Below are 24,831 nucleotides of genomic sequence, written 5' to 3' on the forward strand. Positions count from 1 at the left end.
TAATACCGTAACCTTAGATACTTACTATAGCTATGCCTCTAGGTACCTCCTAGTAGTAGTAGAGCTAGTATAGATCTATAGAGTACCGTTAGACTATTAGTTCACTACGACTACCCCTAGTTAATTAATTTGCTAGGCGAGCTCCTTGTTCGATAGCTTCGCTACTTCGGCCTAGTCTTCCTTTACTATAATACGGATCGTAACTATATCGTACGTTAGGCGGGGGCCTAGTACCAATACCGCGACCGATACCTAGCTATAGGGGTGTTAATTCCGGGTAGCCTTACTAATCGCCTAGGACGTCGTCCTTATTTCTTATTACCCTCTATAATACGACAGTATAAGCGCCGTGCGTAGCTAAGTAATTATTACCTATAGAGACCGGTATAGGAGCTAATCGTTAGTTTCTATACTTCTTACGTCCTCTATAAGTTACTACTAGTTATCTTAGGGGAGCTTCGCCTATAGAGCCGTAGGCGCCGTTAGTATCGTAGCCTAGGCTACTATTACCTAGGAGTTGCCTAATATAGCTAGGTATTCCCGGAAGACGACGATAGCGCGACCGAGGAAGTCGCCTATTCTACTACCGAAGGTACCTATCTTCGAGGCTATATCCTACTATTAGGGTAGACAGCTTGAAGTTTTCTTCACCCTATTTCTTTAGCTCTAAACGCCGCGGAGGTGCCTAGCTACATTAGGTAGCTCCTAGGTAATAGTAGCCTAGGCTACGGTACGGACGGCGCCTACGGCTCTAAAGGTAAAGCTCCCCTAAGACAACTAGTAGCAACTTATAGAGGACGTAAAAAGTATAGAAACTAACGATCAGCTCCTATACCGGTCTCTATAGGTAATAATCACTTAGCTACGCACGGCGCTTATACTGTCGTATTATAGAGGGTAATAAGAAATAAGGACGACGTCCTAGGCGATTAGTAAGGCTACCCGGAATTAACACCCCTATAGCTAGGTATCGGTCGCGGTATCGGTACTAGGCCCCCGCCTAACGTACGATATAGTTACGATCCGTATTATAGTAAAGGAAGACTAGGCCGAAGTAGCGAAGCTATCGAATAAGGAGCTCGCCTAGCAAATTAATTAACTAGGGGTAGTCGTAGTAAACTAATAGTCTAACGGTACTCTATAGATCTATACTAGCTCTACTACTACTAGGAGGTACCTAGAGGTATAGCTATAGTGAGTATCTAAGGTTACGGTATTAGCGAAGGTCTTAACAAAGTACTTTACGATCCTAGTCCACGATATACCTAAGGAGTTCGACCTAACTAACTAAGGTTACCTACGTACTCTCTAAGAGGACAACCCGGTCACTCTTAACTCTCTAATCTAGAAGGCGACTTAGCTCTATAGGAAATGGCTAGAAGGTAAGAAGGCCTCGGCGCTAATCGTATAGCTATAAGACGCGAAAGCGGCGGATCTAGTAATAGAATAAGGCCTAATCTAGCAATATAGCCTTAAGATAGTAGAAAATTACTCCTTATCCTTCCGTGTCCTCTAATGCTTCAAATACTAACAGTATAGACACTAAACCGATACATATATAAATAAGTAGGCCTGCTCGAACTATATAGGAGACTATATATCTAGGGACTATATATCGGCTACGAGACGGTACGCGAACTGTCCGGGGCACTACCTATTATATAGCGCGGAATACCTATAGCGGAAACTAGCGAAAAACAAGGCAATCACTAATAGAACCGTCGCCCTAAGATTCTACGGCGACCGTAAGGCTAGCCTATACCGGAACTAGCTAGCGGCGGTCGGGTATAAGCGCCCTAGGGCCGAGAACGATATAAAGGATACGTAACCTAGGGCGTACGGGAGGCTACGTACTCTACTAGCTACGGCGAGGGAATCTAACTAGGCCCGGCTCCCCTTTAGTATATAGCTAATAGGCGTAGACTAGGACGTATAAGGTAGTAGGACATAGGACGCTATAGAGGAAATGATTGTCGATACCGATAACTAGCCTCGACACGCTTAGTATTATCTAGTATAACGTCAACTATAGCAAGGATATAGTGTAGAACCATTTCCTATACGAGGCGGGCCCGTACGTCTACTACGTCCTAGTAATCTAGGAGCTATAGATTGACCCGTACTATAAGAGACTAACGACCTACAAGTTACTAGGCTATACGACACGCCTACGAGGCGACGGTAGACCCCGTACGTGCTTCTATATTAGTAAGGACATGCTAGAATCCGACTAGGAGGTAGTGTACTACGTAGACGAAGAAGGCGGGGGCGATATTACCTCCCTCTACGTAGGTAGTACCTAGATATATAACCTATATATACAACCGCTAGCCTCGAGGTCTAGCTACGACCTAGGGGTCTATAGACACCTAGATAGTGCGCTTAAGAGACAAGGGTACTATATCGTAGTAGGAGACTTTAACGTATACTACCCTTCCTAGGAAAGCCTTATATAGCCGTACCCTATAGCCGACGAAGTACTCGACTTAATAGCGAGTAACGTAATTGCCCTTAATACCCCGAAGGACCTAGGCACCTAGAAGAGAGGGGGACTCTAAGGTACGATCGACCTCTCCTAGATCGTAGATAGCTACTACTATATAGTAACCTACTATAGGATCGAACATATACTCGAGGCGTCATTAGACTATATACTAGTTAGGACCTCTATTACGATATAGATATAACGTATACTAGCGAGAACCCCTAAGCTAAACTAGGGAAAGGCCTACTAGGCTAATATCTAGGCGTACCTCGATAACTCCGAGAGGCTAGTCTAGATCGCGTAGTAGTAATATATTAGTAAAGACGAGATAGACGAGGTAGTCTAAGGGTTAATAGACGAGATAAGAAAAGCGACCTTACTTTACGTTCCGCTTACCTAACTAACGATATAGTCTAAACTATACTAGACGCCGAAGTATACTACGGTAGTAAGAGAAGTAAGGATAGCCCGCCGGGTATAGACGAGTAGCTATAGCGAGGAGGCCTAGAACGTATATAGGGAGGTATACTAATAGAAGAAAGCTATAATACGGAGGGAGAAAGTAGTCGGCTAGAGGGCTATAGTAGAAGAAATCGCCGGCAAGCTAGCGAGGATGTAGAAGCTAGCGAAATAGGCCCGATAGGACCCTATATAGGGCCCCTCCTTCTCTATCCTAGCGCTATAATCGCCTAGTAGCCCGGTTAGCGACCCCGAGGCCAAGGCGCGTCTACTAGCTAGTAAGTTCTTCCCGCGCCTAGTCGAGGCTAATCTAAGCGATATAAACAGCTCTACTCCCCTAGCCCCTAGTATCGCGGTCCGATAGGAGGTGTCCGAGGGAGAAGTTACCGCTATACTTAGGAAGTTACCGGCAAAGAAAGCCCCGGGGCCGGATAGGATCCTAAACGAGCTACTAAAGAAGTGTAGAGATTAACTAGCCCTAGTAGTTATAGCGATCTTTAACGCCTACCTATAGACCGGATCCTACCCGATAGCATTTAAACAATCGACGATAGTAGTCCTACGTAAGCCGTAAAAGGAAGACTATACGTAGGTAAAGTCGGACCGCCTAATTGCGCTCCTTAACACTCTTAGGAAGGCGCTTAAGAAGCTAGTTATAACGAGACTCTCCGAGGCGGTAGAGGAATACTCCCTACTCCCGGATACCTAGATAGGTACGCGCCTATAGCGATCGACGCTATCCGCGATAGAACTTATTACCTCTTAGGTAAAGGCTATCTAGTATAAGAATAGGGACAAGGTGGCTTCCTTACTTAGCCTAGACATATCGGGAGCCTTTGACTACGTGTTATACCCGCGGCTACTCTATATTCTAAGGTCGAAAGGACTCCCTAAGTAGCTTATTAACTTCGTACGGTCCTACCTCTAAAACCGTAGTACGTCGATCCTAGTCGGCTAGTATAGAAGCCTATTTTAAGTAGTCTATACTAGAATCCCGTAAGGCTTAACGCTAGTACCTATTCTGTTCCTCTTCTTTATAGCGACGCTACTCCTAGCCCTAGAATCCTAGAACACCGCTACGAGCGGCTTCGTAGACGATACGAATATCCTAGCGTAGTCTTCCTCGACTAAGGAGAACTATAGGCTACTAGAAGAGAAGCACAAGATCTACGAGGACTAGGCTAGGAGGCACGGGGCTCGGTTTGCCCTAGAAAAGTACAATCTAATACACTTTACGCGCCGGCCACGATTCTATAATATATAAGCTTCTATCTAGATATAGGGGTATACGACTAACCCGGTAAATTAGCTTAGGATCCTCGGACTATAGGTAGACCCGGCGCTACGGTAGAGAAAGTACGTATAGGTAATATTACGGAAAGCTAAACAGAATATAGTATTATAATAGAGGCTTACTACGTCTATATAGGGGGGGGACTTCCGGTAGTTACGACTCCTATATACGGCTATTATACGGCTAGTCCTTACCTATAGTAGCTAAGTATAGTCCTTAGGCGAGAGGGCCTACCTATCGAAGGGACTCGTCGCGCCGCTAGCGAAGATCTAAAACTAATGCCTAAGGAGGTCACCGGGGTATATAAGTCGATACTAATAAGGATACTTAAGTACGAGACCGCTATACCGCCGATCGACCTATATATCTAGGGACTACGGACCTCCTACTTAGGTAAGTCGGTATAGTACCTAGTATAGAAGGTTATCGCTAGTACGGTCGTAAGGGCCCGCGAATTAGTACTAGCGTATAAGGGCATTCGACCCGGAAACGAGCCGAACTACCGGGTAAGGGACGAATAGCTAGTAATACGATAGGAAGGTAAGAAGTCGTTTATAGAGTAACTATAGATAGAGAGGTGGAATAACTAGGGTGTAGGGTATAGTAGACGCCCTTAGCTAGCGGGACAACCTAAGGAATAGTTAGCTACGAAATCCGCGGTTAAGTACCCCCTAAAGCTTATCTACTACCGCCTTACGAGGGTATATAGTAGTATAGCAACCTAACTACGAAGCGAATATATCGGTCTCTAGGGGTACCTATTATAGAGGAAGGTTCTAGGATACATAAATACTAGCTACCCCTACGGCTATCGCTCCTAGAACGTACGGTACGTACTCCTCGTCTATCCGAGGTAGTCGCTAGGAAGGGGGGAGTAGATAGTAAAGGCGAGGAACCGGACGATTAGGGCACTTTTTAATAACGCTAAGGACCTACGGCGTATTACGAACTAGATACTAGAGAAGGGCTAGCTAGAATAGTACCGCCTAGTAGGAGTAGTATAGGAAGAGAGGGTACGACGTAGCGCGACGAGACCGGCTAGGAGCGGGGGCTAACGGGGTAGTAATATAGACTACGTACGTTTAGGGGGAAAGCTAATCTAGATAAGGAGTAGTCGGGGGCGGGAAGGGTTTTCACCTATTCGGGTTTCCCTTTTTATATAACTATAGATATATACCTATATAGGCCGGATAGGGTCCTAGAATAGGGGAATAACAAATCTATCTATCAATCTAATAGTATCTCGATACAGTTCTACCTATAGAGTATCTTTAAGGTATTAGCTTTAAGTAAGCCGTATAGAGTCCTTGTCTAGGTTACCTATTACTTAGTATCGAACTAACCTCCTTAATAGGATAGACGGGGTAGACTTCTAATTCCTAGATGTTTTCTACTACGATAGTAAGGGATATAAGTAACCTATACTAATATAGGTTGCTCTTATTCCTATACAAACCCGGGCTTATAACCTATTAAATAGGTACGGGTAGATAGTAGCGGAGTAGAGTAAGAGATCAATCTTTAACTAACTAATAGTACGAGTATATAGCAATATATTAGGAACTAATATGTTGATTATATTAGATGTCTATCTAAGCTAAAGGGGAGAGAAGGTATCTCCCTATAAGCTAAGTTATCGTAGATGCCTTAGGCTACTAGATCACTTCCTAATAATTAACTCCCTTTAAGATACTATATCTTAATAATTACTATCTATATTTTACGGCCCGCGGACCGATAAGTATATATACCTACGCGTAAGCTATCCTAGGGTCACTAGGCGCGCCCTTACTTACTAGGGTGGTTAGTCGTCTATACTATAGAAACGGGGATCCCTTAGGGCTTATCGCTCTCTCCGATCCTCTTCCTTTTCTTCGCCTCTACGATCCTCCCGCTACTTAGGGGAAGCGCCGGCGGTACTAACTCCTATATAGGCTTTGTCGACGATACGAATATCCTAATATATAGCGACTTAACCGAGACTAATTATTGCTAACTCGAAGTAGCGCTCGAGGTATATAACGAATAGGTAGCGTAATACGGGGTAGTCTTCGTACCTAAGAAGTACTAGATAATCTACCTTACGAGGACCCCGAAGAAGTATAACCTCTAAGCTACGATCGAGGCCGGGACCGGCGTAAGCTAGATTACTCTATAGCTATCTATCCGGGTCCTAGGATTCTAAGTAGATACGTAACTCCGGTAGTACGCCTACCTAAAGTAGCTCTAGTAGCGGGGAGACTAGAACAAAGCCTTAGTTATACGGCTCGCGGCCTCTATATAGGGCGTAGCCTTCGTAAAGGTACGCTAGCTATATAGCTCTATCGTCCGACCGGCGATTACCTTTAGGGCACTAGTCTAGTATCTATCCTACGCGACTAGCTAGATAAAGTAGATTCAAAACGTATAGAACGAATGTTTACGTAGGGTAACCGGGGTATACCGTACTATACTAACGTAGGTCCTAGAAGCGGATACGTAGATCGCGCTACTAGACCTCTACCTCTAATAGCTCGCTATAGGCTATACGCTCTAGACGGCGAATAGTAAGGTAGGGAGCGATATCCGCGCGGCGTACTAGGCGATTACGACACGCCTTCGATCTATAGCGCCTTAAAAGAGAATAGGATTATAGGCCTAGCGGTAGCTAGATACGTAATAAACCCCGATAGTAAAGTTCCGAGTATAGGCCCTAGCTAGTAGTATACTAGTAATAGGAGCGGGATAGGGACGCGAAGAACGGAAGGCTATAGCGAACGCGGTCCGTAGATATATATAGGGAATCTAGAACGAGCGCTAGGAGAAAGGCGAAAGGCACCCGAACGGGTAACTACTACGGCGACGAGTATACCGACGAGAAGACGAGGTAGCGGCGAAGATAGGACCTATTAGCTAAGACAGAGTAATGCTCTTCCGAGCCCTTACCCGCCTATAGGTAATAGTCGCGATACTACTCCGCTCGGAACACATTAGATTTAAGGACTATCTATATCGCCGAAAGGTACCGGGAGTAGATAGTAGCCTATACGAATGTAGACGTGTCTAGACGCCGAAACACGTCGTACTATTCTGCCTACGCTTTATAGAAGCCCGGTAGGTAATACGCCTCGAGACTAGGGCTATAGACTTCTAATATATAATAGGCATAGCGCGTAGAATACGAGTAGCGGCACGAATAGTAATACGGACCGGCCTACTATAGCAGTTCTAGATAGCGGGTAAGATAGTAGTAAGAATAGGGGAGACAGCCTAGGAGGAAGAGCTCTATGAAGCCTTCGAAGGCGCCCTGCCTATGTACGTAGTAGAACTCCGGTAGCACCGACGACTACGTAGGCGGGTAGACCGTAGCCTATAGCGACCCCGAGTATAGGAGCCCGGAAGGGTCGACTCGTCGTCTACTCGACGGCCAGCTCGTTTTCCGCTCGACGGTCGACCTGTCTCCTACTCGATAGGCGTCCCGCCTCTACTAACAGTCGACCTGTCGTCTACTCGATAGTCGGCTAGCTACTAACACTCGTTCCTAGGTACCGGGCAGATTAGTACTCCGGGGCGGCTGACTACCTAGTGCTCACCGCTTCTAGTACGACAGATTGACCGATAAGCAATAGAGAGAACTTACTGACACCTAAAGAGGGTTTTTCCCCGTACGACGGGTTTCCCCTCTCTCTTCCTTAATAGCCCCCGGCCTCGTAGACCTTTTAGGAGCTAGATAGGCATTATGAATGCATTTATTTATTTATATGTTATAGGTGAGATACGAGCCTTCGAATAGGCCTAATACACCTTGATTTGCGTTGAGGCTATAAATAGCGTTGAGCCGGACGACACGCCTTTGGCGTGGGGCTTGCAACGAGTAAAACGAATAGACTCTAAGATGTCACGTAGAACACCTCAACCTATTACAACCCAGTGCCAAGAATCGACAGAATTGCGGAAGCACGGAGATAAGTCTACACCAGTCTTCACGACGGGAACGCAACAAAACACTCCGTCCCATCATCAGGCAAGCCTTGTGTCTTCTGCGGGCAACAGACAGCCCCAACTGATCCAACGTCGATACACTTATCAGCAAATTCCTTAGACGCGGGGCCAGAGTCGGCAAAATCTTCGTTGCCCATACACTTGTTATGGAACACACTAATTAGTATGAATCTGGGTAAAATACGTGCTTATTACTTACCAGAACGTCCTTATGTCGTAAAGACGTGAAGGAGTGCGCGTGCGGGTAAGATAGGCAGACCTTTGTAGTCGCCTGGTTATCATTTACGGCCGGTTGGGAGACGTCGGGCGGGCTGTTAACGCAATAGCACAAGGCATCATCTTTGCCTGGAGTCCATCTAGCTCCTTTTCCCGTGCTAGTGCTATCCTTAGCGAGGGTAGGACTATAAGATATTAGCGTCATCTACTAGATATATATATCCTTGGTTATATATTTACTAGAGCAGACAAGCTACGATCGTTAGAGCGAGATAGAGCATCTTTAGGCTTAGAAGAAAAAGGCTGAGTTGTGAGTAGACACAGTTGCCCAAAGGACATTGTGCTATCACTATTTATATTGGTCTATATGTCTTATAACTGCTTATTTCCTACCTCTGTGGAATCGTTCTCGGAGTACTAGCCCTAGGAATGTGATATAGCGATACCCACGCCGTACATAGTCTTGTTTGATTTGATGAAAGGATCTTTAATATAGGCTCGAAGATAGATTACCCAACACGCCAATTTAGATGTACCGACGGTCCCGGAAATGAGAGTCCCACTTAATAGCATGGGGTGCATCTGTGTAGATCGTGTTAATTAGACACCGCATATAGTCGCCCGTACAGTCTGTAAGGAAACTACGAAATTGTACGAGGCCGAGATGTCAAGCGCATGCCGACTGTAGTGGACCCGAATGATAGGAGGAACGTAACGCTATTCGTCGCAAGACTTTCTATTTTCAGGTACAAAAAACTACTGACCGACAGAGATACAGTTTGCTAGCGCCTGCTAGGACGAGCGTCGATGCCACAAGCTTCGCCGCACCCCAGCAATCGCCGCACCCCAGCTCGGATTCTCGCGTTCCGACACATGGTGTTGCTGGCTTGTATCAATTGCCACACACGCTCAAAATACACGATCTGTAGCTCAAATTGCTCAGAATAGCATCGCGAATACAGAATTTGAGAGCCTGTGGGCACTATAGTGGGCTCCATGGTGTGTTGTTGTATGTGGTGAGGTGGTGAGAAAGCAAGAAACGCGTGAATCTCGACACGGGCGCATGAAGCTTTGGTGGGGCTCTCACCAAAATCCCATGCCGAAGCGTCAACACCAACCTCTCGGCAACACAACGTGTTTTTACGCGATATGAGTATGCAGAATATGGAAACAGATAGCTACGAGCACATTGGGAGAAGAATCAAGTTGATATGAGCAACATTGGTGGTGTTGATGATAAAAAGTCACTGGGGTGCGGCGATTGCTGGGGTGCGGCGAAGCTTGTGGCAGCGTCGATGAGCTCAATCTTCCGACTTTGCACTCATCTCGCCATTATAGTTACTAACCTGCATGAATATACTTTCCTCTTAACTAGGCCACCCAGTGCTTGGTATATTCAAGTGAGAGCCTGGGAGCCCTTCACATCGCCACAAATAGCACAAACGCATCGCGCGAGCCACTCGGCTCGTCGAGTGCTTATTACAGTTGACAGCCCCTTTTGTAGGTATTACCGCTTAGAGCCGAAAGAACCTTCGGGGTCCGACAACTTTAGGGTGTCTTGCAGGCTGTTGGTAAGCAGAGTGTAATAAGCAAAGATACCCGGCAAGAGGAGTACCCGTGTAAGTGATGCCAAGATGCCGGAGCCGATGCTGAGCGTACAGCCTAAGCTCATAATGTTGGGCTTAGGGAGAGCGCCCGGCGAGTCTCTGGGCATGAATGCCAATAGATCGAGGAACAATAGTGTAACTATAGCAATGATCAGGTCCATCCCCTTTGGAAAGACCAAGCCATGCTCGCGACCTTGTTCTAAGGATTGTGAAATTAACAGGCCCTATCGAGTCAGGCCCTTTGCTTACATGCATACAGTAGTCGCCTGAGCAGAGATCCCCTCCAGAGTCTCCACACTCCACAGACGTACTAGCGATACCCAAACTCACAATTTTAGGAGCCTCTTATATACTAGTCCCTTTCTATATCTACTACTCTTCGATCTTGAACTCCATCTATCCGAGGCTCAAATTCTTCCGCCTCCCTCTAGCCCTCCTATATGCTTGGTATGCCACGAAGAAGTCTGCGCTACATCATCCCACCATATAGAGCTGTAGGACATGCTGCTAGCATCGAGCTTGCAGTTATATCATTGCAACTAATAAGTTAGCCCCGGGCAGCGTTACTCAGTTACCTCCCCTATAATAACATAGTAACTGCTAACGTGCTTCACTACCGAGCGGGCCATACCACCGAGCGGGCCACTTTTGCCAAGAACTGTACCACTTCTATAGATACAGCTATGCAACCACTATTACAGCGTGTATTGTCTTCAAACGAGGCCAAACTGACCTTAGCTGTCCAGGCCACGAAACGCGACGCGACAATCACGAATCGACTTGCTACAAAGGTATACGACGCGTCTCGAACTACACTAGGGTATCGATTGAATGGACGACCTCCTCGGGGTGACTACGAGCCCAATTCGAAGAAGCTTACAGAGCTAGAAGAGAGGGTGATACTTGAGTACATACTCGAGCTGGATATTAGAGGTTTCCCGCTATTAAAGGCTAGTGTACGAGCAATGGCCGATTCATTGCTATAAGAGAAGGGTCTCAAGCCCGCTAGTCTTAATTGGACAGACAGGTTCATTAGGCGGCATCGTGAGCTAAAGGTTCGTATAACACGTAGATACGATCGTCAGCGAGCCCTAGTAGAAGATCTAGACGTTATCGAGAGGTGGTTCTTACTTGTACGTAATATAAAGGAGAAGTATAGCATCCTTGACTAGGACACCTACAACTTCGACGAGACAGGGTTCATAATAGGTGTCATTACGTCTTAGAGCGTCGTTACGGGTTCAGAAAGGCGTAGTAGAAAGAGGAAGGTCGTTTAATAGGGTAATAGAGAATAGGCAATAGTAATTAAGACTATCTATATAGACGGAACAGCGCTCCTACCCTACGTTGTCCTTATAGGTAAACAGCACATTAGTACCTAGTACTAAGACGGCAACTTGGGTCTAGACTAGACAATCGGGCTAATAGAGAACGGCTAGACTAATAATAAGTTCGGTATACGGTAGCTAGAGCATTTCTAGAAGTATACTATAGCTCGTACGACTAGGGTATAGAGACTACTTATTATCGATAGCTACGAGAGCTATAACTCGAAGGTATTCTAGAATCTGTCTAAGGAATACAAGATCTTGGCCCTATATATACTATCGCACGCCTCGTACTTACTCTAGCCATTAGATGTAGGTTGCTATTCGCCTTTAAAGAAGGTATACGGTGCTTAGCTCTCGGGCTTAGTACGCTAGCGTATTACTTATATCGATAAAGTAGAGTTCCTACGCGCCTTCCGGGTAGCCTATAACGCTATATTTAGACAGGAGAGCATCCTATCGAGCTTTAGAGGCGCTGGTTTGGTTCTATTCAATCTATAGGTAGTAATAGACAAGCTTGATATTAAGCTACGTACGCTAACCCCTCTAGCTCCGGACTCTACCCCTTAGGAGTCGAGGACACTACGAACTGCAAAAGAATTCGACTCTCAATCGACACTAGTAACGAACAAAATGCGTACCCGGGCAGGTTCATCGCTAAACTCGTTATAGGAAGGGGTATATTAGCTTGTAAAAGGGAGTAGAGAGATAGCGTATTAGATAGCTCTTATACGAAGCGAGATTAGTAAGCTACGCAAGTCTAACGAGGCCCTTATATAGCAAAAAGCACGAAAGCGCAGGTATATTCAGTCTAGAGGGTCTCTAACCTTCGATAAGGCGTCGTAATTGATACCTCTAGAGGATACTAGGAGGCAGGAAGTGAGTAGAGAGTCGCTAGATAGTGTTCGGCTAGTACTAAGGCTACGACGCTATAAGCGATATAGCGAGTCGGGGCATAACGTACGTACCTATCAAGTAGACTTGCTAGATAGCGAAGAATCTGAAGAGAAATTGTCCTCCTAGTAACGATTCTGTAGGATGTCGTCGTATTAAGATACCGTCGTAATCAAAGTAGAAGTGGTACAGTTCTTAGCAAAAGTGGCCCGCTCGGTAGTGTAGCCCGCTCGGTAGTGAAGCACGTTATAAACTATACCTCTAACGAGGCTATACTATACGCTAATACTAACTATTAGAGCAAGGTCGTAGCTATACTAGCCGTAGTCGGGGCTATATCGGCTACTATTAAGACTGTGTTCTTAGCTAGCGCCTCTGTAGTTAGATATATAGTAGCGGACTTACTACTATTAAAGAAGAGAAGCTAGTATATGAGTCGAAGAAGAAGGATAGAGGAACTTACTCTATAGCTCTATAATCTTCGCTGAAAGCCGTAGCAAGTGATGAGAGTCGTTCCGTTACATCAAGCAATGCCTTACACGAAGCATGACTGTCAAAGAGTATAGCAGCAGTCGTGCATAATGGCAATCCTTTGCATAGCTCAGCAGAAGGAACTAGCGTCCTCGCAAAGGTGATACTGATGCAGCTGATCCATCAAGGTCCTAACTTCGATGAATGTACCATGTCTGATCGGCGGTCTGATCAGCACGATGCCACTAATTGAGGAAGACTAGATGTGGCTAGCATATATCCACTACTTCTTGAAAGCCAAAGGGAAAGTCCCGGTCTGTACGTATCCAATCAGCACGAGCTCATCGAGACACTTCAGCCTGAGATGGAAGCGATTCGACCATGAAGCAGTCACTTCTTGCCAGGGGACTACTTCGCTCACCTCCTCCTGGATGGCAGTCCAGACCGATCGCTACGATGCAGAGACAACGACCAGAGGTTGAAGCATGATGTGGCGGTTGCAAGTCTATCCCTCCTCCCCTCCTTGAAGCACAGGTTACATACTCGTCAGCTTTGGGTGATACAGTGCAGCCCCGCTGGCGCGGTACATGTATTTCAGATCTACATCTGTCAAATACGTAAGTCGGCTCAGCCAGCGAGGCAGTTTCATGATCTCAGTGCCGTTGTGATGCTCAGATCCTGCTGTCTCAAGTATGGTGTAGTATGGTAGGATGCTCGTTCGGATGCTATCCGGCTGGTCCAAAACAATGGCTCGTATCATAGTACTATTACACTCAGGCCGGAACCTACCAGATAGTCTTCGTTGGTCGAGATAGTAATACTCTTTATGGCTATGATGTCCAGAGATGTTCATGGGATGACGTCCGGAAGTTCTATATGCTAGTGGCCGGATCTTGACCTGTAGGAATACCATACTGCACTAAGTCAATGGCATTACACCAGCTACGTATCGCAGCATTTCTTGATCATGTAGTACTTCCTGTCAGGTAGCAGAGTGCTTTGTGAGCCTTGTCTTTGCTGTCGGGCAGTCTCATCACTGGGATAGTAGAGAATGTATATATCAAGCTCAGTTGCCAGTGGAGGAAGCGTGAACAAAGACATTGATGGATGGGTTCATGCATTCTTTGGGAACGCCCAGTCTTAGCTCGAAGTACATTGCACCTTCCAGTGCAGTCTGTCTCTGGTCTTATTCAGCCCTCATATAAGCTCGACCGTAAGAAGACATCAATCCATATCGATGTTCATTTCATTGTTCTCTGGACCTTTTGCGAGCTAAAGGACCAAAGAATCATGAGATTCTTGCCAAAGAGTGCGGTGGTAGCTTGGTCTCCGATAGGACGCTTTCACCACTCTGGAGTGCAGGGGTGGTTGCGCCACTCAGGAGTCTCGATGAACTGGAAAAATGCCTGCAAGTCTGCGGTAGAGTCTGGATATCTAGCAGGGTCCGAGCTGCGAAAGACACCGCCATTCGGGAATCTCTGCTTGATGATCTCGTCGAGCAAGTAGATCATGTCATTCTCCTGCGGTGCGCGGTTCTGCTTCGGACTCTCTGAGCGAGCATAGCCGGTGAGTAGATCGACACCAACGCCTGATAGATGACTCCAGTCCTTAGCGTTGGCGTCGGCAGTCTGTACTACGACTGCTGGAACGGCCTGGTCATGAGCTTTGAGCACAGCTTTCCAAAGATCGACGAGGTTTTGACCACCCTCTCCAGCAGCCATGCGGTCCTTCAGAACGCTCGCATCTTGAGTGACACTCTGGCGGATCTGGCGAGGAAAGACACTGCCACGGCATCAACGACATCAAGCCCATCCTCTGTTAATTGTACGCAGCGAATGGTGTTCACTTTTCCGAAAGCAGGAATTGCCTCGCGGCACTTGAAGGAAACCATGACCTTGGCATCCTTGTCCTTTTGCCAACGCAAGACGATACGACCAATGCAGCTGTGGATACCGACAGGACGACCTTGCATGTCGTAAGCTGAGCAGAAGTTGTCTGGATAATGAACCACGATCTCTTCAGTCCGCCGTCGATCTTTGCTGGCCGGTGGAACCACAACGCGCAGTTGAGGATGGCTTCTGAACGCTCTTCTGATTCAATCATCCAGTCAGTATCTTCGGCAAGGTCTGGACGGATGTACTGGAGAACATTCTGCGGAAGTCTTGCGGAGGCATAGTACTCAAGACCTCGAGCAAGAAGTACTGCCCGGCTGGTAGGTCGCTGAGTTGAGCCTTCCACTCAGCCTTCTGACTGTCATCGTGTGAGACCATTTTGTGCAGTTCTGGTATGTTGCGTTGCCAAAAGGCTTCGAGCTGACGGTCTCGTACAGCGGAGCCTGGTTCGCCCTCAGCGCGACCAAATGATAGAAGCTTGTGACGGCCTTGGGCATTGAGAATCGGACGGACGTCCTCCGTAGGAAGGCTGGTATTGTGTCCACGTACTTCTTGGATCAGTGTCATACGAGCCTCTTCGAGAGATGTGAAGAAGTCCTTGTGAGGTTCCGTCGGCTTCAAAGCATTGTCAGCTTTCAAGATCTCGCAAGATAGCAGTCTCCAACGCTGATCCCAGCTCAACGGCAGTTTCTATTTCCTCCATCAAGCGAACGGCACTCTCTGCCCTCGGCAACGCTATGACCTACTCAGGTGTCACGTCGGACCAAAAGACCACTGCTACTCTTTTGAAAACATGCGTGACCTGCAGTAGCACGGGATCACTGCATACAGCACGACCTAATGCTCCGAAAGCGGATGGCCTGCTCTCTATGGTCTACTATCTCAACTGGGCTGTATATGGTCGGAATTTTCTCCCAGAAAACATAGGAAATCCTGAGAGATTCACGCACATCCTCTATGGCTTTGCAAAGAAAGACACGGATGGTACTGTCTCCCTGAGTGATCCTTACGCAGACTTGGAGAAGTCTTGCGGCAAGAGCGATGGGACCGGCGGCTGCATAGCGGCTTCACAAGAGCTGAAAAAGGGTAATTCTAAGCTGAAGACACTGCTTAGCATTGGTGGTTGGGGGTACTTCCAAGCTGGACGATTCGGGGTAGCTAGTACTTCTGCTAGAAGAGAAAAGTCTGCCGAAAGTGCAGTCGCGCTCGCCGAACAGCACCAGTTCGATGGCATCGACATTGACTGGGAGTATCCGCAAGACGATATCGCGGGAGAGAACTTCCTCGAGCTTTTGAGGGTGACAAGAACGAGTCTTGATGCCTCTAGTATCAGTACGCCTCTAATGACGGTAGCTATTTCACCCAATGCAGAACGCTATAGTCACCTGAAGATCAAAGAGATGGATGGGGTTCTGGATTATTGGCTGCTAATGGGCTACGACTATTCAGGATCTTTCAACAAGACCACTGCCCACTCAGCAAACGTGTATCCTTCCACCAGTAACCCACTAGCTACACCATTCAATACTCACGAAGGCTTAGAGGCTTACATGAAATCGGGTGTTCCTTCGAACAAGATCATATTGGGCATGCCGCTCTACGGCCATGACTTCGTTGGAACAGATGGCTTGGGGCAACCGTTCTCGACCGCGTCGTTGGGATCGTGGCCAGATCCAGCAGACAAGGGCCCTACCGGCGTTTGGGACTACAAGGTAAGCATGCCTATATGTTATCGAGACCACGCTGATTCCAGGTATTAGGCCCTAGCCGCGAAACTAGCGAATACCACTCAGATGGATAAGGAGGTAATCGCATCATGGAGCTACGATAACATTACCCATACCCTGGTCTCTTATGACAACCAGGATGTGGCCGAATTGAAGGGGCAATACATTGTAGATCAAGGTCTTGGTGGGGCAATGTGGTGGGAGATCAGTGGTGATGAAGAGAGCGACGGCGGGCTGAGTTTAGTAGATGCGACCCTCAAGGCCTTCGGCTCAGAATGAATCTGTCCATGAGAGATCTTCGGCTAGGTGGGTTCGCAGTACACATAGCTTAGATTGGATTACAAGTAACCTCAGTCTCCGTCTAGTGGACTCACTACGTAGCGGAGCATACAACTGAGCACACACGCTCGCCATGCTATATTCGGATCACTGAGAACAGTATACCGCGAGAAAGAAGAGCACTTGTAGCGTGGAGGCGTAGGACGGTTCTACGGTTTCCTTGCCCGCTACTTGTCTCAATCATACAGAGGGGTGTAAAGGGCAACACTACAGTGCTGCTTAGACGTTCACGAACGATATATCTGGTTGCAATGTACCCCAAACGGGTTTCCGGTAGTTCAGCCCTATCCTGGCTGCCACGAATGAAACTGCGGTCCCAGGTTTCCGGCCTAAGATAATGTCGTGCGAGCCATCGGTAGCAATTATGAAGCACAGATTGTCTAGCATCGTCCTTATATCTGTCACCTCGGGTGGTAGTGGTATTGTTTAGGTGTGCCTCACGTTCGTCGGGTGAAGATTGAGCTGGCCTACTATGGAGCACACTAATGATAGTCGGCTTTCGACCGGCTACACTGGACATACTATCGACAGACTTCAGGAGATTGTAGGTCGAGGGGTTCATTGCCCGCAGTGTAGAAAAATACATCCGAAGAAAGCGAAATCTTCGTCAGCACATACAGACACACGACCCAGACAGACTGAGACCTTACACCTGTCATGTGAATGGCTGCAACAAGATCTTCGTCCGAAAGGCGGATCTTTTGCGACACAGAAAGAGTGTTAGTACAACTACCACCCAAAATTAATAGTACTAAAGGCGCCTAGTGCTACTAAACAGCCAAGCCTGTCACATACCCACTTTGTGCAAGGCCATTTACACGCAAAGATACTAAGTATCAGAAAGACGTATCTAACACACTATAGCCATACGTGACAATATTGTCACTTTAGGGGGAGCATCGAGCCACGGCAAGATTAGAGCTTGAGCAAGAAGAAAGACCTCTTGCATAATTGAATCGTCTCTGTATACTACCTACTAGTCAGCTAAAGCGGAAAAAATGCTCAACTTTGACTTTGTTCTTGGAGTTACGCTGTGACATATTAGTGCCGTGGGACACAAGCGGAGACAAATAAGGGCTAGACCGGATCGTAAGCAGGACGTGAACAGGTTGTACAGTGAATTGAAGTGTGCTCTAGGACAGGTGCACAGCCCTTGTGTACGTATGATCGAGCTTCGACTGTAAGCTCTTAGCAACACAAGATGCAAAGACCGTGTTGAACGTGAATCATAGATACGTACTACCTTGCGACTTGCTATCTTAGTACTCTCCGTGTCAATAGAAACAGTCAAGTCATTACGTCGAGCTCCTTTAATAGCGTTGATCCGCTTTTGATTCTCTCGAGGTGCTCGTCTAAGCCTGGCAGATCGTCATAGGAGTCTATTGTGGTTATCCGGTATCCACGGCCGATACTACTTGTGATGCCGTCACGGCCAATGGGACCTCTCTCGCCTTCCTGACTTTGGTACTCGTAGATCGGTGATTCGTAGTCATCCACTTCTTTCAGACGTGGCACTAGAGGCGGAGTACAACCTAATTGGAAGATAGCGCTCGTTAGCAGCTCGTTTATATACGTCTTGCTATATTGCTTTGAAAGTTGGGCCTTAGTAAAGAATAAAGCACTCGACTTGCTGTCCTTAGATCCGTAGATAAGATGTATAGGGGAATTTATCTCGTTCTGCCGATCGATGTAGCCAACTCCGAGTAGGTTGAAGTCTAAGAGCGCTGCCTCGCTAAGTTTAGAGTCTTTAGTACGGCTCTTCTCGACGAACATCGCTCCCGGAGTCATCTAGTAGCAGCTAACCACATCCTTTCTAAGCTTGCTTGCGGCTACGATATGCCATATCTTAATAGGTGCGTCGTCTTTGCTCACTTGGATTAGTACCTGCTATCCGGGAATCTCGATCTTGTTCCTACCCTTATCCTTTCCCTTCCTCCCGCAGTACCTTAGCGCACCGATTTGGCGTTCACGGCTTCTATAGAGCACGACGTCGAGCGTAGGGCCTCTAATTAACACACCGTTCGATTTACTAGGGCCAAGACCTCGTTAGGAACTTCGTCTTTGTAGAGTCGTGCCTAGTAGGGGCCTACTAGGTAAGTTCGCGCTTATACGGATACTTAGATCAGTTTCATCTAGGTCTGCCGCCGGTCTATCGTAAATAAGCGTAGCTTGATCCTAGATCCTTTTCTGCAGCTATGACAGGATTGGGAGCTCGGTAGCATCAAGTTTTCCCTTTGCATCGTTGATAATAGCCGGAACTTCGTCGTGTAACAGCTGTGGAGTCAACACTTCCTAACTCAAGTCGTTATCTCTGGCGGCCTGCAAGATATGCATCATCCTATATATTATCGCGAAAGCTTCGTCCGATAGGTCTATGCGCTTAGTCCTCTTGATTCGCTAAATCACAATCCGTACGCGATAGGTTTAGATCTATTCTAGTATCCCTTTGTCTATTGTGTGTAGACTTTCTTCCCTATTGGCCTTTATATTAGCCTTTTTGATCTGCTTGTTACAGATGTTAAGGCAGACAGCCTTATGCCAAGGCTACTGTTATACTTACCCTCCTAGACTCGGTAAAGATTTATAATATCTTCTACTCTAACCTTCTACGGCCCGCGAACTCGAAACAGCTCCCTAACTAATCCGATACCGAACTACTACCCGAGGTCGACGATTAGGGCGAAAGAATATTCGATATAGAAGAGGTAGTTAGGTCTAAATAGATAGGACGAGTATCAAAGATAGTTAGCTATATACTACGATAGATAGGCGGCGCCCTTACTAAGTAGAAGTCCGAGCTAGGAATATATAACGTGCTTCACTACCAAGCGGGCTATACTACCGAGCGGGCCACTTTTACTAAGAACTATACTACTTCTACTTTGATTACGACGGTATCTTAATACGACGACATCCTACAGAATCGTTACTAGGAGGACAATTCCTCTTCAGATTCTTCGCTATCTAGCGAGTCTACTTGATAGGTGCGTACGTTATACCCCGACTCGCTATATCGCTTATAGCGTCGTAGCCTTAGTACTAGCCGAATACTAACTAGCGACTCTCTACTCACTTCCTGCCTCCTAGTATCCTCTAGAGGTATCAATTACGACGCCTTATCGAAGGTTAGAGACCCTCTAGACTAAATATACTTGCGCTTTCGTACTTTCCGCTATATAAGGGCCTCGAGGAAGTATCTAGATAGGTTTCTTGAGTGAAGGTGATACCTATAGCGGTCGAGGACCATTCATTTGACAGCCCTTATCAAGGCGAGCAATCCACTCAAGTAGCAGCGACCCGTCTGCGCTGGCGGCGGCGCAATCGTGGTACAAAGAACCCCAAAACTAAGGTTCCGTTCCCCTGAAGGCAGACCCTGGAGTTGCGGAGTTGCGGAGGACAACTGCCTAATCAGGAAGCGCGACCCCGAACAGCAGCGAAGGATGGCAACCAACGAGAGCCACAGCCTTGCGAACACTCTGCACCAAGAGTCAAACCGGGGAACAGACCAAGGAAAAACCCAGGACACAAGCCAAGGCCCACTACATAGAAAGCAGAGGCTAACGACAAACAACACAGCGTAGACGACCCTATATACGGAGGCGGAAGACTTGCTAGGGGATGGCGAACACCTAGCCCGGATATATAAGAACACTATAGCACAGCTACTAGGAGCGCTAAAAGCGCTATCACACCAAATCCCGAAAACAATCCAACAAGCAACACAGAAGGTAGCCTAGAGACCAACTATATAGGCAACAGTAGTAGCAGGCAGGAATCAACCCCCTCCGAAGGCAAGCAAGGCGGTACGCCTATACATTACTGATCCGGCGGAAAAACAAGAAATCGCAGCCCTAACAAGCAAGGAGATTGTCGACAGAATCGGCCAAAAGGAGGTAGTTAGAGCGAGGGTAGAGGCAATAGGCGTAGTGAGACTCTTTACCGTACAAGAGTCTAATAGACGAAAGCTAGAGACCTATAAGGAGTGGACTACTAAAGTCGCGAAGTCGGCACGAGTCTCCCACTAACAGTATACCGTCATCGCCCACGGGGTCCCTAGGACATTCAAGGTCGAAGACCTTCCCTACCTCTAAGTACAGAACTAGAACACCTCCCTAGGAGTACGACTAACGAAGGCGGCATAGCTGCATAAGACAGTAGACCGAGAAAAGACACACTTATCGCTTATCATCTGGGTAGAGACAGCGGAACAAGCTAACTAGATACTAGACAATGGGCTATTCTAGAACTACGAGAGAATGGACACGGAGATCCATCAGAGCAGCTATAGGGTACTATAATGCTTCCAATGCTAACAGTACGGTCACATAGCCCTAAAATACGGGGAGAAGACCCTAAGGTGTCCTCACTACGCAGGCCTACACTAGGGAAGGGAATGCCTAAAAAAGGAGAGCAGGTGTGCATGCTACGGCAGAAGGCACCTAGCGTATTTAAGCTAATGCCTAACTAGAATAGCAGCACAAGAACGAGCGAGACAAGCAAGGATTTCTATACTAGCTAGGTACCCCTAACGGTAGTAGGAGGGACCTACCGTATACAAGGGCTTCGAGCCGAGCAAAAGGAAGAGGGCAGAAGAGACGAACAAGGGAACCTAACCGCAAACGTATCTACCTCCCGGTAGGCCTCGACACCTTAACCGGGCCGCTAACGAACTAGGCCAAATGCGAATCTTTAGGGCGCCCTAGCGGCCCTAGGGCCAGCCGGACAGCGAGATATAGGCTTAGGAGACACAGTAGGTTAGCACGGAAATGGACCTTACGGATAACGAATGATACTATACGACGACATTACTATCGTACAGTACAACGTAAACAAAAGTAGGGACAAGGTCCAGCGCCACTTTCTATAAGAGCTAGACCCGCTACGGCACTACGTTATCGCGGTATAGGAACTATAGGTCAACCCCTACGAAGGACTCCTAGCTACTTGTAATGCCCGGAGATACTATACCGTAATCGCGGGCTAACGAGGCGTCATCCCGAGGACATGTATATACGTAAGCAAGACTATAGACCTTGAGTCGTAGAAGGTTATACTACCGTAGCAGGGCAACCTAGGAGACATAACATCAATCCAGATCGACACGACATAAGGCCCTATCCAGATCCATAACGTTTATAACCCGCTACCGCGGGGTCGGACGAGTAGGGAACTAGGAACCCTCGCCTACCTAGAGCGGACCCTAAGCTAAGACATAAAGCAAGTACTCCTCGGCGACTTCAACCTCCACTACCTACGGTAGGGACTCGAATTCACTCCCCCGTACGCGTTTCTAGGGGAAGAGCTACTGGATATAACCGTACGCTACGGAGTGGCCTTAGTAATACTAAAGGGAACAGAGACGTAGAAGGCCCGTACAAGTGTAAGCACGATCGACCTATGCTCTCTATTACGAGAACTTGAAGAGAGACTAGTCTAATGCCGACCGAACTACGCGCTAGAAGCCTCCTCAGACCATATCCCTATCCAAACGACGCTAGGGGTGAAGGCGATAGAGGAGCCTATAAGCGAACTACGCCGTAACTAGAAGAAGGCATGCTAGGACGACATAAGAGGCTTCCTAATAGCGAACCTACTATAGTATAGAGAACTCGAGACGACAGCTTAGCTAGATCAAGTAGCGGAACAGATTACCTCGGTCATATAGTAAGTAGCGGAATAATATACGCCGTTACTCCGGCCCTTAACGCAGTAGAAGGCCTTCTAGACCCCTAAATGCTCTACGAAGGTAAGGGAGGCTAGAAGGGCAAGGCGACAGTGAACGAAGGAGTATACCTAAGAGACGTAGGAGCAATACTGTCGCGCGACACAAGAGAAGAAGGCATAGATAAGACGCGACAAGCTATAGGACTAGAGAGCGACGATCGGGCTCGTTATAGAAAACCCGGAACAGATATAGAGACTTGCTAAATAGGCACGACTACCTAAAGAGCAGCAAACCCCTCACTTCCCCCTAATCGTAGACCGCAAAGGGATTGCCTAGGCTACGCCCCGGGGCAACGCAAAAGCATTAGCCGACCATTTCTTTTCGACGTAAGTAGAGGCAGACCTTACGGATATCGACCCGAGCATATACCCGGAACCCCTAGACATAGATTGGGCGGTTAGCTCTAATATAGTAATAGGAGTTATAAGTAAGCTAAAAGGACGGAAAGCCCTAGGCCTAGACAGGATACCAAACATACTGCTAAAAGAGTATAGAGAAGAGATCGCGCCGAGCCTAGCAAACCTGTTTACCGCGTGCCTACGGCTAGGGTATTACCCGAAGCCGTATAGAGAGTCTATGACAGTAGTGCTACGTAAGCTACAGAAGGAGGACTATACTCAGCCTAAGTCGTATAGACCAATCGTACTTCTAAACACGATAGGGAAGGTCCTAGAAAAGATAGTAGCCTAGAGACTTACGTAGCTAGCCGAGGACAACTACGTACTCCTAGTAACACAGATGGGGGGAAGAAGCTAGCGATCGACACTAACAGCAATGGAGCTAATTAAGGAGCAAATTCAGACCCTCTAGTACTACGGCAGGAACTGAGCGGCGTCCTTACTATCCCTCGACATCGTAGGAGCCTTCGACAACGTCTCACACCAAAGGCTAATACATATCCTATAGCAGAAAGGCATCCCCTAGTAGGTAACGACGTTCGTCTACTCCTTTCTCTAGGAACGGACGACATACCTAGTCCTAGGGAGGTACACGTCCGACCCGGTAAAGGCAGGGGCTAGAATACCTTAGGGATCTACTCTCTCCCCTATCCTGTTTCTGATATTTATGTCTGATCTAATCCCCCTACTCACCTCTCCGCAAACCTTAGTATCGGGGTCTATAGACGACACAAACATCCTAGCCTAGTCAGACTCGACAGAAGAGAACTGTCGCCTCCTCGAAGATAGGCACAAGAAATGCGAGGAGTGGGCAAAGAAGCATAGTGCCCGGTTCGCCCCTGAAAAGTACTAACTTATACACTTTAGTAAAGCGAGAACATACTATAACATAAAGGCGGCGGTAAGAATCCAAGGCTACGAGACAAAGCCATTAGCGGAGCTACGAGTACTAGGGATCTAGCTCGACCCGAAGCTAAGCTGGAATGTATAGGTTAAGAAAGCCTAGAGTCGAGCATAAGTTAACGAAGCCTCGATAAAGAGACTTACGGTATCTATATAGGGAGCAACATTCGATAAGGCAAGAGTGATATATAAGGCGATCGTCAGACTAGCTATGCTATACGGGGCACAGATTTGGGGAATAGGAGGCGTAGGCAAGCCGATCCCGAAACGGATAGAGCAACCCCTAAACAGGACACAGGTAGGCAACCTACGTAGGGTACTAGGCGCATATAAGACAACGTCAATAAGCACGGTAGAAATGGAGACAGGAACACCACTAATCGGCCAGTACATCCGGGGAATAAGAATTCAATACGCGGTAAGGACGACAGGTTACCTAGTACAAACTACGATCTAGGAGGCAAAGAATAAGATAGAAAGCCATTACCGGAGAGGGGCCGGACATAGGACAAGCCAAAAAGAGGATGACCTTACTACCTTTACGGCTATATAGACAAGCACCGAATGGCTAGCACGAAAAGAGGAGGATCGTAGGACTCGCTAGGCCGGCGGGAGCAAGGCTAAGACCTAAAGCCTAGCGGAACAGATAGCGAGCTACCTATAGGAGCAGGACTGGAAAAGGAAGCCCCCTAAGACAATAGGCCCGATAGCGCTCCGAGCCTTCTAGAGACACAATTACTAGCTATATAGGGACCTGACAAGGGCCGAGGCAAGCATAGCGATCCAAATCAGGTCCGAACACATTAGGTTAAGGGCCTACCTGTTTAGAAGACGCGTACTAGACATCTATAGCCCAGCCTGCTAGTGTAGCTACCTATCGCAAAACCTAGAACATATACTACTACGATGCCCGTAGTGGGCGAGAGGTAGGGGAAATTGGAGGCACTAAGCGGGAAGGAGAGACTACAAGTCAATCATTAGGGACAAAGGCAACATTCGCCGAATCTCTCGGTAGATACTATAGTAGGGATACCTCTAGCAGTTTAGCCTCGCTAGCGAGACGGAGGAGTGGATAGACAAGAGGCGGAAGCTAGGGGGTGGCAGATAGGGTA

General features: G+C 47.4%; 4 protein-coding genes across 4 annotated transcripts; 2 read left to right on the top strand and 2 right to left on the bottom strand.

The window, feature by feature from the left end:
• Positions 1-8,200: 8,200 nt before the first annotated feature.
• On the bottom strand, positions 8,201-8,716 carry CLAFUR5_14662 (Ecp12; the record flags this gene model as incomplete). The annotated part of the gene is made up of 3 exons (XM_047913810.1): positions 8,201-8,359; positions 8,419-8,620; positions 8,676-8,716. The coding sequence occupies 3 exons, from the start codon at positions 8,714-8,716 to the stop codon at positions 8,201-8,203; spliced, it is 402 nt and encodes a 133-aa protein (XP_047761157.1).
• A 1,353-nt stretch (positions 8,717-10,069) lies between these two features.
• On the top strand, positions 10,070-10,532 carry CLAFUR5_05195 (uncharacterized protein; the record flags this gene model as incomplete). The annotated part of the gene is made up of 2 exons (XM_047904343.1): positions 10,070-10,177; positions 10,305-10,532. 2 exons carry the CDS (start codon positions 10,070-10,072, stop codon positions 10,530-10,532), a joined length of 336 nt encoding a protein of 111 aa, XP_047761302.1.
• A 3,546-nt stretch (positions 10,533-14,078) lies between these two features.
• Positions 14,079-15,194, bottom strand: CLAFUR5_05196 (uncharacterized protein; the record flags this gene model as incomplete). Its single annotated transcript, XM_047904344.1, has 3 exons — positions 14,079-14,517; positions 14,693-14,825; positions 14,876-15,194. 3 exons carry the CDS (start codon positions 15,192-15,194, stop codon positions 14,079-14,081), a joined length of 891 nt encoding a protein of 296 aa, XP_047761301.1.
• A 170-nt stretch (positions 15,195-15,364) lies between these two features.
• Positions 15,365-16,633, top strand: CLAFUR5_05197 (Endochitinase 1; the record flags this gene model as incomplete). Its single annotated transcript, XM_047904345.1, has 2 exons — positions 15,365-16,339; positions 16,388-16,633. The coding sequence occupies 2 exons, from the start codon at positions 15,365-15,367 to the stop codon at positions 16,631-16,633; spliced, it is 1,221 nt and encodes a 406-aa protein (XP_047761300.1).
• Positions 16,634-24,831: the final 8,198 nt, after the last annotated feature.

The sequence above is a fragment of the Fulvia fulva genome, chromosome 4 (genome assembly GCF_020509005.1).
Source record: "Fulvia fulva chromosome 4, complete sequence".
NCBI classification, from domain to species: Eukaryota; Fungi; Ascomycota; class Dothideomycetes; order Mycosphaerellales; family Mycosphaerellaceae; genus Fulvia; species Fulvia fulva.